This window comes from Choristoneura fumiferana, chromosome 19 (genome assembly GCF_025370935.1).
Source record: "Choristoneura fumiferana chromosome 19, NRCan_CFum_1, whole genome shotgun sequence".
Taxonomy (NCBI): Eukaryota; Metazoa; Arthropoda; class Insecta; order Lepidoptera; family Tortricidae; genus Choristoneura; species Choristoneura fumiferana.
This window is the reverse complement of record NC_133490.1, coordinates 8,175,114-8,192,358: the sequence shown is the minus strand read 5'-3', so window position 1 is coordinate 8,192,358 and position 17,245 is coordinate 8,175,114. Positions and strand designations below refer to the sequence as shown.

The following is a 17,245-nucleotide window of genomic DNA, read 5'->3' as shown; positions in this document are numbered from 1 at the left end:
GCAACGATTTGGATACAGAAACTGATACAAATACGTCAAAGTAGGTGACATTTTATGTCATTCGATAAATATTCTTAGAGATAACTAAAATTATTTACTATACTAAAGATCTATCGTGGCTCCTTAATTAAATTGGCTGACTACATCACACCTAGTTCGGCAATTCTTGCTTAATAAAATTTGAGAGTTTTGTTCCAGTAAAAGTCAAGAAATAACTGTACAATAAATATTTTATTAATCATACAACAGATATGTCTATTTATAAGTGCACCATTTTTAACGCCATGTTTCTGACATTACAATACAATTCTCTGAATTTCACATTATAATTCTTTATTAAATAACTAATACTGTAACGTCAGGTATAAGATTATCTGCTTAACGTGTCGAAATCGACCTACGTGAATACAATTGTCGCGTTTTTATTCTTCAATTTCGGTGCGCTATAACGTATCTGCCTAAAGTTCATTGAAAAAGTGACACTATTTACCGGCCGGATAATGCCGACATGAAATACCGACCCGATTATATGTGTACATGCCAAAACAAACTTGTGTCAAACTGACATGAGTTTCTATGGGGGTGTCACGAAATATCGGGTCGGTATTGTTCGGGCCGGTATATAGTGTCACCGCATTGAAGCTCTTATTTATAACGTGGTGCTCAAAAATATTTACACGCTTTCTAACACCCTTTAGTGTGTGACAATAATAGACCTTTCTCATTAAACACTTATACCTGAAATCACTGATTTCAAATCAATAACGAACACAAACGAGAGTGCGGTCTGCAAGTCATCGGTTACACGGTAACGCTCCTGTCAGTTCAGTCTACAATTCTGGTTTTCTATCATTCGCAACGGATAGACGAATTTTATTTAAAGTTGGTGATAATCTTGATCATTCACTTGTAACCACAGGTATAAGCTCACAAAATATATAGGAGCGTATAGCTAGCATTCTAGCGAGCATTCAAGCGAAACGACAGTAAATTTGCTTCCAGCTTTTTGCCGAGCATCCGTCCGACATCTGTGTATGGACTGTATGTTTCTTAACTTAAAATTTGTTCACAGCGCGGATTTGTGAACCTTTCACTTAGTTTGTTGACGTCCGTGGGTGACACTCTTTCCCGGCCCGCATAACGCCGACCGGCTTTGTTTTTTGTGTACATGCCCACAGAAACTGACAGGACCTTCTATGGGCGTGTAGACGAAAAACGGTCGGTATTTCCATGTCGGTATTATCCGGGCCGGGAAAGAGTGTCACCCACGTCCGTGACAGGGGTTGTGTCAAAGTAATATTGATGATTAATGCGCTGTGCGTTTTGTTCCAAGCAGTCAGTCTAGTGCCGTAAGGTACCTACATAGATGTCAATGCATCTATCTAACTAGAATAATAAAAATGTTGACGAGCTTTTATTAGAGCGTTCTTTAGAATGATCATGTACAGATGAATATAGCATGTGAGGTATTCCATTGGCTGTCACGACTGGATGACTGTGGCGGTCTTGATGTTAAATACCAATCTAATTTTTATCAGTCCGTCAGTCCGAGAGGGTTATGCGAATACTCGTCATTTTCATGAAAATTTGCGTGCAACCGATGTCCAAGAGAATAATAGGTGCGTAATTGCTGCTGGTTATTAAACCCTCACACGCATCCAGCACCCCAGCAGCCGCACCAGGGTATGGAGCCGTCAGGGATGGGCGGCGCGGATAGCTTCCTGGACTTGTGCGTGCAGGCGGACGCGAGGGAGTTCATCGACGAGCAGACGCTGTTGGTGCGCTCATGCTCCGAGTGGGATGTCGTCATCTCCTGGAAAATGTAATAAGTTTCACTGGACAGGATAAAGAAGGTGATCTTCTGCCCTGAGGCCGTTTTGTAACACGCGTTTACTTTCGTGGTCGTATTCACCATCTCTTTCGGCGCTGTGTGAGTGTGACCAAGATAAGTGGTGAAAACGATAGTGATTCCAGGTGTATTAAACCTGCAAGAATCGTGCAAGCTGCTCGATTGACCACTACAAACTCGTTGGTTTTATGGCCTCGCAATGTAATGCAACTTGAACGATTTTTCTTGCAGGTCTAAACCGGGCTGAGTCCAAATAGACCAGCTGGTTTCACGATGGTAATCATCATCATCGTCATAGCAGATTTATGACGTCCACTGTTGAAAATAGACCTGTTGATCGTCAACGGTGGGACATACCTGTCTGCAGGGACCATAACACTCTTAGGTAAGTATAGCTACTGAAAGGTTTGTTGCTTTCGTTTTTCTTTTGCTAGATCATCTAAAACTAAAATCGGCGTACCTCCGTTTTGATTGTAGTTTTTGATGATTATTGCTGCTTTAGTCACCTCACAGAAATAAAGCATGTACCTACGCAATATACTAGTAATATTTAATTTACCTGATAGCTGTCCCGCTTGTACCGCGGGCCTGAACTTGATGACGACAAGGTATTCCGCGGCCGATGTCGCGTGCAATGCTTAGGTTTCGGCTCTATTTCCCTCTCCCTGTCTATCAATCTCTCATTGTCACTCTCTAATAACACAGGCGCCACTTTCTGCACCCCATTCTTAACTTCCTTTTTCTTCTCCTTTCTTTTTCTCTCCCTCTTTTTAAATGTCAAAGAGAATCTCTTCCGTTTCTTTGCTTTCGGTGAATCAGGTCTTTGCGGAACCGTGGACTTTTCTCGTTCAGATCTGCTGGTGTCGTCATCAGGAGGGGGCAATTGAGATTCTGAATCGGTCTTGAGAGTTATTTCTGTGCGCGTTGAGGAGTCCGGCTCTCCGGATTTGTATGCGACTTCTTTTTCCAGATTAGCTAGCTCCATTCGTCTTAATCTTTTCGGTAATTTGTTGACAGTAGCGTAAATTGGTTCCTCGTGGTCCCCGACTGGTGCTGATCGGGATCTGAAGAAGAAATCGAACTTCTTTGGCTTTACTGGTATTCGTCGTTCAACGAACACAACAGTGCTAGCGACCTCTGTTGTGGTTGTAGTTTGCTGCTCGTCTCCAGATTTCGGGCTCGGGCTGCTTGGAATGGGCGTGTTTCTCGGATAATCGTAGGTCAACTCTATATTCTTTTCTGTTACGTAATACTTAGGCTGGTCACCGTTTTGTGACGTCGTCGGTACTGGTTCCCGTTTCTGGCAGCAGCATTTTTGCGTGACTTTCCTGGTATTGCACATGAACACTGAGTTCTGCTGTATGAATGTTGTCTGCATATTAGGACAGTTTTGGACGTCTCCCAGTAGGTCTTCTACGTTTCCTCCTGTGTGGAAGCGTGGGGCCTGGTACGGAGCGAGTACGAATCCAGGTGGGGGTGGTGCGGTCACGTGGTAAGGTTGTGAGGTCACGCTTTGGAAGAATTGTGGTTGTGTTGGGTTGTCGTGAACGAGGACATCGACGGTTCGGTCTGGCCGATTGTCTCCCGTATTTGGTTGCGAGCCATTGTGTAGGGGCATTTGCGTCATAGGTTTGCTGGTTGGCTGGGTCGTAATGGGAATGTCTTCGGGCGGTTCGGTTTGGCAGTCGTCGCATGTGCACGGGGAGTCCACGCCGCTCTGGAAATTTTACAGACTTTGATTAATTTCTAAATAATGAAATCGTTTTAGTTGAAATTAGGCTTCTCTTTTACTCAAGACGTGCTAACGTGCAAACAGGGGTTGTTTCACACAAGGGAACGTTGCAAGCATAAAGCCAAATTGGCAAAACTCCGTCAGCATTTTTTAATTAGGATGAGACACGGTCGTTCTAAGTAACAACGTTTAGATGGCGTGCGGTTCGCGTCCATATGGTGTTTATAGGCGACGTCCACCTACCTATAACGCGGGGCAGAAATTTATCCTGTCTATTTTAATCATATCGTGTAGGTATTTATCGGATCTGTCTGTCATGCAATTTATTCCAGAAAATCCTTAGTTTGCGTAACACGTAAGTACGTAATTTGTCTATGTATAAAGCCTTTTATGGCACAAAACTTTATGGTTTGTGTTAAAAGTACCAAAATTTTTGGATTCCGAAAATTTATACCAAAATGTCATGCTGGGAACCGATTTTTTAAATTACTTACGTGGCTCGCAAATTCCACTTGCAAACATTAAATATCAGCCACAAAAAATAGACTGATTGAAAAATGGACTAGAGCTGTAATTTTCTACTACCTACCTACTCTACTCGCATTTCAAATTCAGCACATATTGTTACAATTTCCTTGTGTAATTGAGTGTTATTTCTAAAATCGATCCAACGGACCTTTTATAAACTTATCTTCATTTTCTCTTCATAACCCTAATAAATTAGACAACCGGCCAACATTTTTGAGCGATGACTCGTCACCGGCAGTTTTGTCACGGAGCTAATATTACGGGTTTACGAGGACGCACCAGATATTATTTACGAGTTTAACGAGTTACCAACCCGCCTCGAGGGTTACCATATCTCAGGATTTGTCCTGAGATCTTAGGATATTGAGATTCTCAGGAGTCCGGCCCGATTTTGGAAATCACGGAAAAAACTGGATTTTTAGAATTTTCAATAAAATAGGGTATTTTTTTTACATATTTTTATTAGAAATAAACAAAATAAAAAACAATCTTCTTTATGCATAATAGTGATTAATTAAAAATCAATTCTGTTCATGTTAATTGCACAAATAAAATCAACTAAGATCGCAATAATATCAATACTTATAATCATAATTGACTTTTTTTAAATTGCAAATTATCAGGCTTTTCCTCCGGACTTTGAAATTTTTCATCTGGTAACTCTAGTCTCGCGGGGTTTATTGGGATCTCATCACGTCCTGAATATATGTTGGGTAATCCAATTACTGTGACATGTAGGGTAAGACCCTTTGTACATTAATCCAGTAAAATTGTTCCGCTATTTATAGCGATACATTTAGCATCATCATCAGCCGGAAGACGTCCACTTTTTAGGGTTCCGGAGCCAACATGGCAAAAACGGAACCCTTATAGTTTCGCCATGTCTGTCTGTCTGTTTGTCTGTCCGTCCGCGGCTTTGCTCAGGGACTATCAATGCTAGAAAGCTGTAATTTTGCACGGATATATATGTAAACTATGCCGACAAAATGGCACAATAAAAATTTAAAAAAAAAATTTTTTTAGTTTACTTCCCATAGACGTAAAGTGGAGGTGAGTTTTTTTTATCCAACCCTATAGTGTGGGGTATCGTTGGATAGGTCTTTTAAAACTTAGGGGCATTAGGCGTTTGCTAAGACGTTCGATTCAGTGATTTGTTTGCGAATATTACTTTAAAGTGCAAATTTTATTAAAATCGAGCGTCCTCCCACCTCTAAAATCTAAACCATTGGGTGGAAAAATTTGAAAAAATTCATGATGGTAGTAAGTATATCAAACTTACAAGAAAAACTATAACGGCTAAGTTTGCTTGATAATTATTAGTATTTTAAGAGTAAATAGCAGCCTAGAGTATAAAATATTACTTATTTTTTTCGTACCTAATGGCTACGGAGCCCTATTTTGGGCGTGTCCGACACGCTCCTGGCCGGTTTTTTTATACAATATAGGCCACAATCACGCCTAGAGCACGCTGGCCTAGTAAATGCTCATTCACCCTAGGCTTGAAAGCGGCCAAATTGTAGTGTTCAGGAAACACAGTCGCAGGCAGGGAATTCCACTCCTTTGCTGTGCGGTTGATGAAGGAAGAGCGAAAACGCTTTGTGCTGATTTTGGGAATACTGACAACGTAAGGGTGGAGACCCGGCCTACTTCTGGTCGACCTGTGGAAGAAAGGAGCAGGTGGAATAAGGTCGTCCACTGCTGGACAATGGCTCTCTTAGAACGTCACAATGAACGACAGCTCGCCACTGCGTCCACCGGTTGCCCGCAATTCTAATGACGTCGTCAGTCCACCTAGCGGGAGGCCTGCCAACGCTTCGTCTTCCAGTTTGTGGTCGCCTTCCACAATGCGGGGTCACCATCCTGACGAGATTGATCGAGCACCGCAGTGTCATGCTAATAGAACGATTCTATTGTCAGATTCTATTGTATTCGGTTGTCAGTATTCTACTGGATTAATTTATAGTGTCTAGGAGGCGGTTTCGGTTAATGTTTTCTCCGACGGGTTTTCTAAAGAAGTTTTTTTTCCTTAATTTACAGAAATTGATATTAGAACGACCAGATGGTTTAGTTGTTACTGGGACTGACTATGAGTTAGAGGTTCCGGATTCCAATGCCGGTAGAGGCAGGCATTCTTTATATACCTGTTCCCTTCATAGTTATTTAAAAGCTATTCTACCTCTGGTACAGTAAGGGTGCGCTGCTATAAGAGCGGCAGACGTGCAAATATTATTGAACTATGGAAGCGAATTTTAAGAGTCAGTTCTTACGTGTCTGGACTAATAACTGGAGTCTGAATGTTTAAAAAAACAAATTACCAATTTTTGTATTTTTTTAGATGATTAAGATGCATTAAAATAGTAACGACGCTTTGAGCTGCAAGGATTTTACATGTCGCTCGACTCATTCAGTACCTACAGTAAAGCTAACGTTAATAAAGCCAAACACTAAAGTACCTGTATATTTTTTATGCCACAATGAAAATCCAGAAGATGGGTTTGCTCAATCAAATAGTCGTTGCACTACTAAGCCACTTGAAGTCGAAACACAAAAATAATTATGCCGTAACCTCACGCACAAATTTCAACTTTATTAACATTGAAAATCGTGCGTTGAAAACAAGCATGTCTATATAATGCTTTCACATTTTTACACTTATTTCAACAGTTCTATGTTAGTCAAAAGATCACGTATGATAGCGAAAAAGTGTCTGAACGAAATGGTAGCTCTTCTTTCAACACTAGAGGCACCTATATTTTAAAATCCGACTTTTCGTAAACACATTAAAAACCACTGTCGCGCTGGAGTCGACACGCGCGCCGGCCGAGACTCGACTAAATTTATTTATAATCTTACATTAGGTGTTATATTTTCTAGCTTTGCCCTTGACTCACATACAGGTTAACTTTTTCCCATGCAATAAGGGTGAGTTTGGACCGTTATGGGTGCTAATGGAAGTTATTTTGGTGCTGTCGGAAGCTGGTGTCGATTCATACGTCAAGACGCAGAGCTAAAATAAAAAGCGGGGGCACTGCAGCAGGGAACGCTTGTCAAACACGCACTCGTCATTGGTAGCGTTCGTTGTGACACCAATGTCACTCTACCCTTTTTCAGGCACCGCGTATTTAGACTCTACAAAATTATCATTGTTATTTTCAGAAGGTGTCTAAAAATTCATAAATATTTTGACATGTGGTTTGGTTAGTTTGAGGAATACTTTTTATCAGAGTTTTTGGTTCAAAGTGTGTCATTGACACAGTGCATTGCATTGCATACATACATCGATCAATGTATGTATCTTAGACTATAGAGGTCCACCTTCCTCTTTGATGTATCTTAGACTATGTATGTATGGATTATTTGACAACTAATAACAATAGTAACTAACCTAATCCAACCACCTGCTAAAATAAAACGGATTAATTATTAGGAAGACACTTCTTGTCTATTTATGAAGGATTAGTTTGAAAGCGAATTTTGTATAATATTACCATCCTTTTGTAATATAATAATATTGAACCCTTCTCTATATTTATGGTCGATTATTCTACCTGAAAAAGGGTTAAAAGTAAATGTCACAATGGTTTAATTCCTCGCTAGGCCGAGATGACATGATATTGTCTTCAGATCATTCGACGACTTACAATATTATTTGACCATAACATCAAGGGTCAGAAAAACGCCCTTCATTTTCAAAACTTAACCTTGTGTAGTTTAAAACTTAAACTTATTATGTTAGCATGCCCTAATGACATCTGTAAATGAATATTTTCTACGCGTAAATGGATCCTAAATCGTCGTCGTTATACAAGCGAAATGGTCATTGACGAAAATGACGAAATGATTCTCGTTTTTCCGACCCTTGATCATAGGGAAAGAACGCTACCATGATAAAAACTAAAAGGCAGAACTCGGAAAGGTTGAGCTATTCTTATGCCAATACTGTCATGTGTAGATATGAACATGGATACACCCTGAAAATCAATATTAAAACAAAACAAAACCTTATTATGATAAGAGAAATGACAATACATGGCGAAACGAGTAGGAGATACTGATTAAGCTTTTAAATTTATTCTAAAGTTGCTATATAATTGTAATAAAGGACTAGGTATGAGTTTTCTTATATTTTTTATTATGCATTTCTTCTTGCGTTTATTATTCAGTTATAGACAGAAAATATTATGGAACAACTACCATTAAATGACAAGGTATGTCCATGTTATGCAAACTCTCAAAAGCTCTATTTTGAGGCTTACTCCGAAATTCGAAAATCGAAATTCGTATCGTGCCGCCCTTCTTACTACGTATTAAATAGTATAAGTGTCAGAGGGACGGAATGACACGAATTTCGTAGTAGCCCCGCTGTTTCTTTCCGAGTTCTGCTAAAAGATCACACGGGCTCGCTAAAATATACGTACAAAAGTTTTTATTACGGGGTTCTTCGTTGCATCTTGAGGTCTTTGCTTGGTTGCCTTACCCGTTACTTTTCCCACGGCTGTTTTCTTCTAGATTTGGTGAAGAAAGAAGTATAGTGTTAAGTTGTGTTATATAGATAGAAACAAATAAATATTAGAAAAGTTGAAAAATCCCTGACAGTGTTATTTCGAAGTTCAATATTTCAAAAACAGCTGGACAGATTTTAAGGAAACAGCTGAGAACCACCACAAGGAAACGTGATTTCACGAAAAAAAACCGCATTGAAAACGGTCCATCCGCTTGAGAGCTACGATATCACAGACAGACAGACATTAGCGTCAATGAACTAAAAGAATTTCCTTATTTAAATCATTAGCGTCAAGCTTATAACACTCTTTTTTGCGCCAGGGATTAAAAATTAAGAGTGGAATAACTTATTGGCGGCAAGGTAGTGGCAGTGGAGATACCTACCTACTGTAGTACAAGAGAAATAAAATCGAGTCTGATTTCTTAACAAGATGTATTAAATTCTACCCGATGTTATATTTAGTGTAAATATTTTTATTTAAAAATTTCACATAATATAAAACAAAATAAAGGTAACTAAAACTACATACAAACTAAAATTATAAATAAAAAAGTTGCCCAAAATCACTGCCAGGTGGTAAGGTGCCCAGAAGGCTGGCAGCATTACCACGCTGTATGGCAATGCTTAATCTTTGTGCTAAGAAAAAGCCAGCCCTCTGGTCACCCGAAGCCGTAATCAATTTGGACGACAATGATTTATAAATATTAAAAGCACTCAAACCCCAAGGACACATGGTTTCTACCCCAAACGGCTCAAAAATGTAGGCACTACTGATGCCTACATATTTAGTTATATTATTATTATACTTTTGTAGATACAGTGTATGACAAGAAGGTTGATGATGGCGATGGCAATAGCTACTGCCCGCGATTCCGTCTGTGGATAATTTGAACTAGTATTTATTTTGCGCGAGATGAAAATGTATGTGTTAATTTAGGTTATAAACTGTGTACCAAAATTACATCCAAATCTGTCCAGTCGTTTAAGTGTGAAAGAGTAACTTTCGTATTTACCTCTAGTATTCCAATTTTCAAAATCATAGTTTAAATACTTTATTCAGGCCAAGCACTTATGAATGTTTAAAAATCTACCACCGGTTCGGATAACCTTTGTTGAGAAAATACAAGAAAAAAATAAATGATAAACGTGTTTTTTAACAGTGCCTCTAAGCTGTTGTTTTAAGCTGTGTTCTCTAGAACATTCGAGCACGTGCCTAATTGAAAGAGATTGTTTTGAGCATTACACCCGCATTGTTCCGGGAACAGAGCACGAAATTAAGCCATTCCGGCTTTGTTACTCATCACATCGGATTACAATTGCTTGTTCTATTGTTAAATGATTCTACATAGTTCCTAATTTAGTGTCACTAAAGCTTTGGTTGATTCAGATGTTAATTGGTATATCAATGAATTTAAAGCTTTTATTTTGCTACACCTCGACCATTGTGCAAGACAGCATGCATTGTATTCACGAATTGGTTATTTTTTGTATTATATTGCAATTTTTTGTCGTCAAGCACATCTTTAATGGTACCTACTTACAGTCAAGGAAACTGAGTATTCCAGTTTTGGTATAAGTAGTATATAATATAAAAAACTGATTGTTCTGTTCTGTTGTAATGTGTATCAAAGGACAACGACGACTTTAACGACACATTCAAGTTCCATACATTGTATTGAAGCGGAAATTAGCCATCTGGTGACCTGATAAATTCTTTATGCGAAAGCCCACCCAGACTGAAAGATTTTATGACGGGATAAGCTATAATTTGCATTGCATTTTTCTACCGTGGATACATAACTACAGCTAAAAGGGGTCTGTCGAGAAGCATTTCAACCGATGTATTTTTTACGTTACCAAAACCAACCTTGGTTCTGCTACAGGAAGGCTACTCCGAAATTCGAAAATCGAAGTTTGTGTCATTCCGTCCCTCTGACACTTAAACTATTTAACACGAGAGTGAGAGGGACGATATGATACGAACTTCGATTTTCGAATACGAAGTAGGCCCTCAGGTGTCTGTGCGTGACCGTCTTTGTAGAAATGTCATTGTTTTTACTCCAGAGGCCGTATTGTCTAAAGCGCTGACGTTCGTGATCGCATGCACCATCCCTTTCTATCCTCGTCTTATACCGTGTGACTGAAAGAAAGGGGGAAAATGATTGTGATTCCACTTGTGTTAGACAATAAAAGGCCTCAGAGAGGTTTCGATAGTACAGAAGACATGACGGCTGAACCGCTTCGCCTTACCCACTACACTTCACTCAAAGTAATATAGACAGCTGAAGTTTATATGTAATGTGTATTTCTATTGCATCAACAAAAAATAAAAAAATCATGGGCTCCTAACCAAGACATTATGGGTAAAAGTGACTCTACAGTCACTGAAAAGCAGAGCTTTGTTAATACGGATTTTTTATGTATACACTTAGTTTATAACGTATATTTTGACTATTGAAGTCTACAAATTTGTACGGAACCTGAAAGTGATTGTTTTTTCGACTTAGACAATATGGCCTCTGATCGATGATATAGGTACAGAAAATAAAGCATTGGGCCCAAACAACTCCCTTGCGGAACCCCTTATTTCATACACAGCTAATCCTAACAGCATCTACAGTATTTTATGTATTCTTCACGTGAACTAAAACCAACTATTACTACGTAAAGAAATGTGTAATATAACGCGTTTCAATCTCCATACGAGTATAGATTTTTTAAACGAAAATTCTAGCCCATATCTCCTGGCTATGCGCGCCAAGTATCCTACTAACTATACCAACGGGGTTCCTGTTCATCCTCTTCGAAAATCTTGATCGGTTGCATGCACCAACAGTGGCGAGTTTATACGAGTTCATTCTCAAATCTGCAGCTGTCCTAAAGTTGTAGTTGTACAACGACTGTTCTTAATCTTTGTCTTCTCTCGCACGTATGGTTGCGGAGATCTCAATATCTTTTAGTATTCAGCTATGAACCGCAAATTAACATCTGATTCAATCAATTCTTTTAACCCTCTTTTCTCACCTTGTTCCCCTCCTCCCCCTCCTCCCCTTCGGGCACCACGCTGAGGTCATGGAACACGCGCTCGGAGCCCACGCTGGCGCATTCTGGACAGGCACTGCACACAGACGCGCTGTCCTGCCGACACAAACTGTTTATTTATATTATAGACCGCGGATCGGCAAGCGCAAGGACGTCCACCAACGAGATAGACGGAAGACCGTTAAAGCCGTTGGTTCACGGTGGATGCAGATAGCTTCTAACCGAAGCAGCTAGAGGACTATAGGGGAGGCCTATGTCCAACAGTGGACATTCTACGTATGATTCTCTGTTCCCGGTCTGTTACCTCGTTTATATCGGTAGAGCACATGGCGGATTGAATTCGTGCATTCTAGTCTGGTAACTTTGATCGCGCGATGTAGACAGTGAGTGACGTCGCCAGCGCTAAAGCTACTACGGTTCTTTAAAGATAGGGTATGGTTATGGTACTTTCTGTTTACACAAAATCATAAAATTTGGTAAAAAGTAAGACCTAAAAAGAAAAGTTCGAAAATCAATGAACAGTAATCATTTTGTTTTTCATAAAATTGTATTGAGTGCTATTTATTGTCATTTTTTACTTTGTACATATTGCATGGTTTCGATGTGGGCAGTTTTAAATGATCCCCATTGAATCTCCAACGCGTACGAGTTATATTGTCTTATAACTATGAATGTCTGATATAGGTCAAGAGGCTAAGTCGGTCGTTAGCCCCAGTGCCCAGTGCCCCTGGCCCCGCGCCAAGTCTTCAAGTGCCGCCTGATTGTTGCCAAACTTGGCAAGCAACTGGTGACACAGCGAACGATGTCCGATGCGACGCGACGTTTCAAGTTTAAGAGGACCAACTTTGGAATCACGCCGCTAGAAACCGTTTGAAAGCGGCAAAAGTCTGTGTCACTAAAGTTATTTAATGTTGGAAGGACTAACATAAATTATTACAACACCTAGTCGTGGTCAGTTAATATGAATTGGCCGAAGTGTTAAAATATTGGCCATCCGTCATGCGGAGTTGCAGGGTGTGTTGAAAATGGCCAGAAGGCCGGTCGAGCTGAGGAGCCTTATTCTTTCCGAGGGCACAGTCTTCAAAAGAGCGATTCTGACTGATACCTACTCAAGTCCCTTATCGTGTGAATTTGATTTAATTTGTTTGTAAGTACTCATATTAATATTGTACTGGGTGGCCCATTTAGACAGGCCAGTAAGGGTAACTCTGAAAAATCTCTTCTCAAGAACCATGTCATCGATTTCAGTAACGTCAAAGGTCATGTTGAAGAAAAAACTCACATTCTAGTCCTGGTGCCGGTGTGTCGATAACTAAGTCTCGAAAGTAAAGTTTGACTAACTACTAGAACACGTTGATGTGTCTAAGGCAAGGTTCGTCTTGGGTACCTAAGGACTACTAAGGACCAAATTTTTGGCCCCTCCGTTTCACAACGGATATCACACTGGAACGTGTCACACGAGAAAAAAAAAGCTTATCAAAATTTTAAAGATTCGTGTACATGGTTTGAAGATCTTACGTAGGTAAACTTTCGAGTGCTCGACACGCTAATGCCCAATAGACGACACCCTGCGCTGTCATCTCTATTGCTAATGACAAGATTAAAGATGCCAACTATTGGGACAGTGACGAGCACTCGTACGTTTACCTAACCTATTTTAAAATCATATTAAAAATTACTGCATCACGTAACTTAAGGGCCTGCCTAAACTATACAATTTTGAGTATGTCAACGATCCGTATAAGCTTACGTCAGAGTTGTCGGGCGAGGAGCGGCGCTCGCGCAGTAAATGGTCGAGCCGGTCGTACTCGTAGCGGAGCGCGGAGATCTCTCGCTTCAGCTGGTCGTTCTCTCGCTTTAACTTCTTTATGTCCGATTGACCTGCAGGCATGTTATTTAGACGACTTTGTTACAGGCTGGATAGAGACGAAATTAGGGTCTCCCCAAACCTATCGACGCGGAATTGGCTTTAGTCGATCAAATAGCTCTTAATGTCCACGCAATAAGATCGAAAAAGACGTCGGTCGGCTCGGCCGACGCGAAACAAAGTTTACTGACGGGAAGACGTCTTTTTCGCTCTTACTGCGTGGATATAAAGCGTTTTTTGGTCGGCTCAAGCCGATTCCGCGTTGATAGATGTAGGGACTCTTAGTCTAAAAAAAATTACAGACTGACAACTTATCTGTGAATCGAAAAAGTTTTAATGTCGTTCGCATAAAGTGTACCTTACCTATCTACATTGCTTGGACTGATTGGAAATAACTGAGTGTGACATTAAATAAAGGGGGAGGAGGGGGAGTCAAAATATCACGACATCTCACCAGGGGCTGTCGTAAAATTGTCTCCCGTAATAGGTAGGTATAGGTAGTGCCACGAGAGTTGAAGTGAATGATTGATTACGCAAACAACTACATGAAGAACTGATTGCACAAAAGGAGAATGAATAAGTAAATGTCAAAATCTTGAAAATGTCAAATGACTTGTTCTTGTGTGCGTGACCTCAACTCTGGTGGCACTACGTATAAGTGATGATGTTGATGGCTTACGAGTACCTCTCTCTACTTCAGCATTGATGTTGATTGTCCGCAGCCGCAACTCCTCGTTCTCGAAGAGCATACCACGCGAAGATTTGCGGTCCAACCTGACAGGAAAGAGCACAATCAATATCCACCTGGGCGTCAGTTTGCTCGGAGTTCTTTAGATGATTATGTTTATAAGAAAGATAAGACCAAGCTAGATCGATTGCTTGCCCTAAAAACTCCTAGGTACCTAAAGTCACTGAAATGCTTTAGAACCGATTCCGAGATCGTATTCTAAATATGATTAAACTATCGAAATTTTTCAGCTCGGACGCATATGAAACAGAAAAAAGAGAGAGGGGGAGAGAAAGAGAAGGAGAGTGTAGGAGAGAGAGGAAATGTTAAAAAGGGGGATAGGGTGAGAGAGGGGAGGGAAAGAGACGGAGAGAAGGAGAGAGACGGAGGGAGAGAGAAAGAAAGTGAGACATTTATTTATATCACCGGATAGTATAAATTGAGTCCCATTCAGTCAGTATAATGTTACAGCAAGTCGCAACGCTCTTTTTTGTGTGTCCCATAAGTATAGGTAAAACTAAACACATAACAATATACACACTTCTGTTACACGCACACTGCGACGAGACGAATCCCATAATAATATATAGCTACAACTTCCAACCTCCCCCCTTCGGACTTCGGCTCCCCAAGTTTAACTACATGGAGAGAGATCTCTCTATTGTCTACCCTTACATAACTACAGCCAATCTACTGCTGTTAAAGTAAAGAAAAAACTAGTAAGGCCAGTACTCACTTGCGGTTGGGCTTGAGGTTGACATCCTTGCGTCGCGTGCGCAGCATGCTCGCGCCCGTCATGCCCGACATCCTGCCCCAGCGCACGCGCCATGCGTCGAGTAACAACTGCCGACAAAACATACTAATTAGGACGCCCAATCAAATCTGCCCGCGATGGAGACCGCGGATCGGCAAGCGCAGCGTAGGACGTCCACCAACGAGATGGACGGATGCCTAAAGCCGCAGGTTCACGGTGGATGCAAGCCGCTGCCAACCGAAGCAACTGGAGGTCTATGGGGGAGGATATGTCCAACAGTGGATGTCCTACGGCTGAGATGATGATGATGATGACGATGATGATCAAATCAGTCCACATTCACCCACTGTCAGTAGTCATACCTTTACTCAGTAAAGGCCTCTTCATTTTCATGCTATTTTACCTGTGCTAGTCTCATGCACAGTTTACCAGCCGACTGCCAGATGTTATCCGACCAACGGGCGTCTGCCCACCGTTCTTCGACCCAATCTTGGCCACCACTTCGTAACTGCTTTCGACCACCTGTTGTCAGTGCGTCTCGCGAAGTGGCGCACCCATCTGCACTCCAATTAGGACGGTATAGTCGGTTGACCAATGTTAATAACCACTTTAAGGCAATAGTCCCCCCGCCTGCGAGTAGCGAGTGTTTTTAGTATGAAAACTTTATCGCTTTTGTCGCCGAGCAACAAATTTTTCATACTAGAAAACACTCTGCTTGCTATTCGCCGGCGGTAGGGCTATAGTGTCTAAGTGAGTATAGTGACACTATATGCATTATAAAAAACCGGCTAAGTGCGAATCGGACTCGCGTCCCGAGGGTATACAGTGTAGGTCTCTATGAAAATCCAGTGTTAGCAGATCAAGATACACGCGGTGTGGGGTTTTAAATTAGTTAGTGACAGACAGACCGATATAACAAATATGATTTTCAGACCTTTTTTAGTAACGCTATAAGAGCTACCTTCATTCTAATTTTCTGAAACACAACAACAACTAAAAGTACCCTGTAGGTTTGGAAATCCATGCAATTTGTTTGAAAGCTTCTCTTTAAATGACTATTTCTTCTGACTTTTTTGGAATTATACTTACATATAGAAGTTTATTTATTCACTACTCTAAGGGGTAGCAGACTTGACTTGATATCCACGCGTACCTGAGCGGACGCACAACAAAGTGACCCTATAAGGGTTCCCTTTTTGCCGACTGAGATATGGAACCGTAAAAACTGTACAATGACCATCTAAACAGCTCCAATGATCATGATGATGATTGTACCTACAAAATTACAGTAAGAGAGAGTTTCACCACTCGCTGTCAATTTTTATGTGACAGATATGATGTCGTTTCTGTTTATTCGGCCAAAACAAACAAAGACAGCATCACATACATCTGTCACATAAATTTCACAATGAATGGTGAAAGAAGAGGTAAATCTCATTTGCACATGCAATGTCAGAGGAATAGTAAATAAAATTGCATTCTAGGTGAAATCTCAGGGACAAGGTTACTAGGGTTTCCCCTAATAGGGCTTCCGATTGCTTCCGTATGAGTAGCACTGATATTAACACTGAACTAACGATAGTATAATGGCGTTTTATATTAGTTTTGTTGTTAAACTCACACTTTGTTGATAAACACGATTTGTAAAATCCACTCAAAAAGTATTTCTGTAAGCAAAAACAGTCGATTTTCGTTAGATATCAGTAGAATAGTGGACGTCAGCCATAAAAAATAGATCTCCTGTAAAAATAAGAGACAGAGATACCTGCAGGGCTACTACGAAACTCGAAACTCGAAGTTCGTGTCGTGCGGTCCCTCTGACACTTATACTATTTAATCCGAGAGCGAGAGGGACGGTACGATACGAACTTCGAGTTTCGAGTTTCGTAGTAGCCCTGCTTCCAGGTAACCACTACGCGACGAGTGAGAAATTGCTTGATCGCACGCAGTCGTAGCGGATCCTAATGTACCTACTTCAGAAAAGTTTGTGCAGATAGGTAGTACTAAGTTAATTAGAAAAGTTCAAAAGTTAACTTAACATTCTACAAAACTATTTTTAACAATCTAATCGCTCAATCGTCTACCATGGACTTTAGTATTAAATATCTAAAACCTAAAAACATAGGTATTTCTTTCTTAATTTACCGTACCTAACTGTACAGGAACGGAAACCATCGTGAGGACACCAGCACGCATAACATGCGCAGCAATTCAATGGTGTGTATAAAGTTCCCAATTTGCA

General features: G+C 40.6%; 1 protein-coding gene across 3 annotated transcripts in view; it reads right to left on the bottom strand.

The window, feature by feature from the left end:
• Positions 1-212: 212 nt before the first annotated feature.
• LOC141438657 (uncharacterized) overlaps positions 213-17,245 on the bottom strand; it is a 50,706-nt gene continuing 33,673 nt past the window's right edge. For 2 of the 3 annotated variants that reach the window (XM_074102537.1, XM_074102536.1), the window contains exons 2-8: positions 14,986-15,092; positions 14,208-14,296; positions 13,406-13,536; positions 11,638-11,751; positions 8,528-8,614; positions 2,409-3,566; positions 213-1,813 (exon numbers count right to left, since the gene is read on the bottom strand). In XM_074102537.1, coding sequence (XP_073958638.1) covers positions 1,649-1,813; positions 2,409-3,566; positions 8,528-8,614; positions 11,638-11,751; positions 13,406-13,536; positions 14,208-14,296; positions 14,986-15,056 — 1,815 coding nt within the window. In that variant the 5' untranslated portion in view covers positions 15,057-15,092 and the 3' untranslated portion in view covers positions 213-1,648. The remainder of the gene's footprint in view (positions 1,814-2,408; positions 3,567-8,527; positions 8,615-11,637; positions 11,752-13,405; positions 13,537-14,207; positions 14,297-14,985; positions 15,093-17,245) is intronic. The other variant, XM_074102538.1, reaches the window with a different exon arrangement.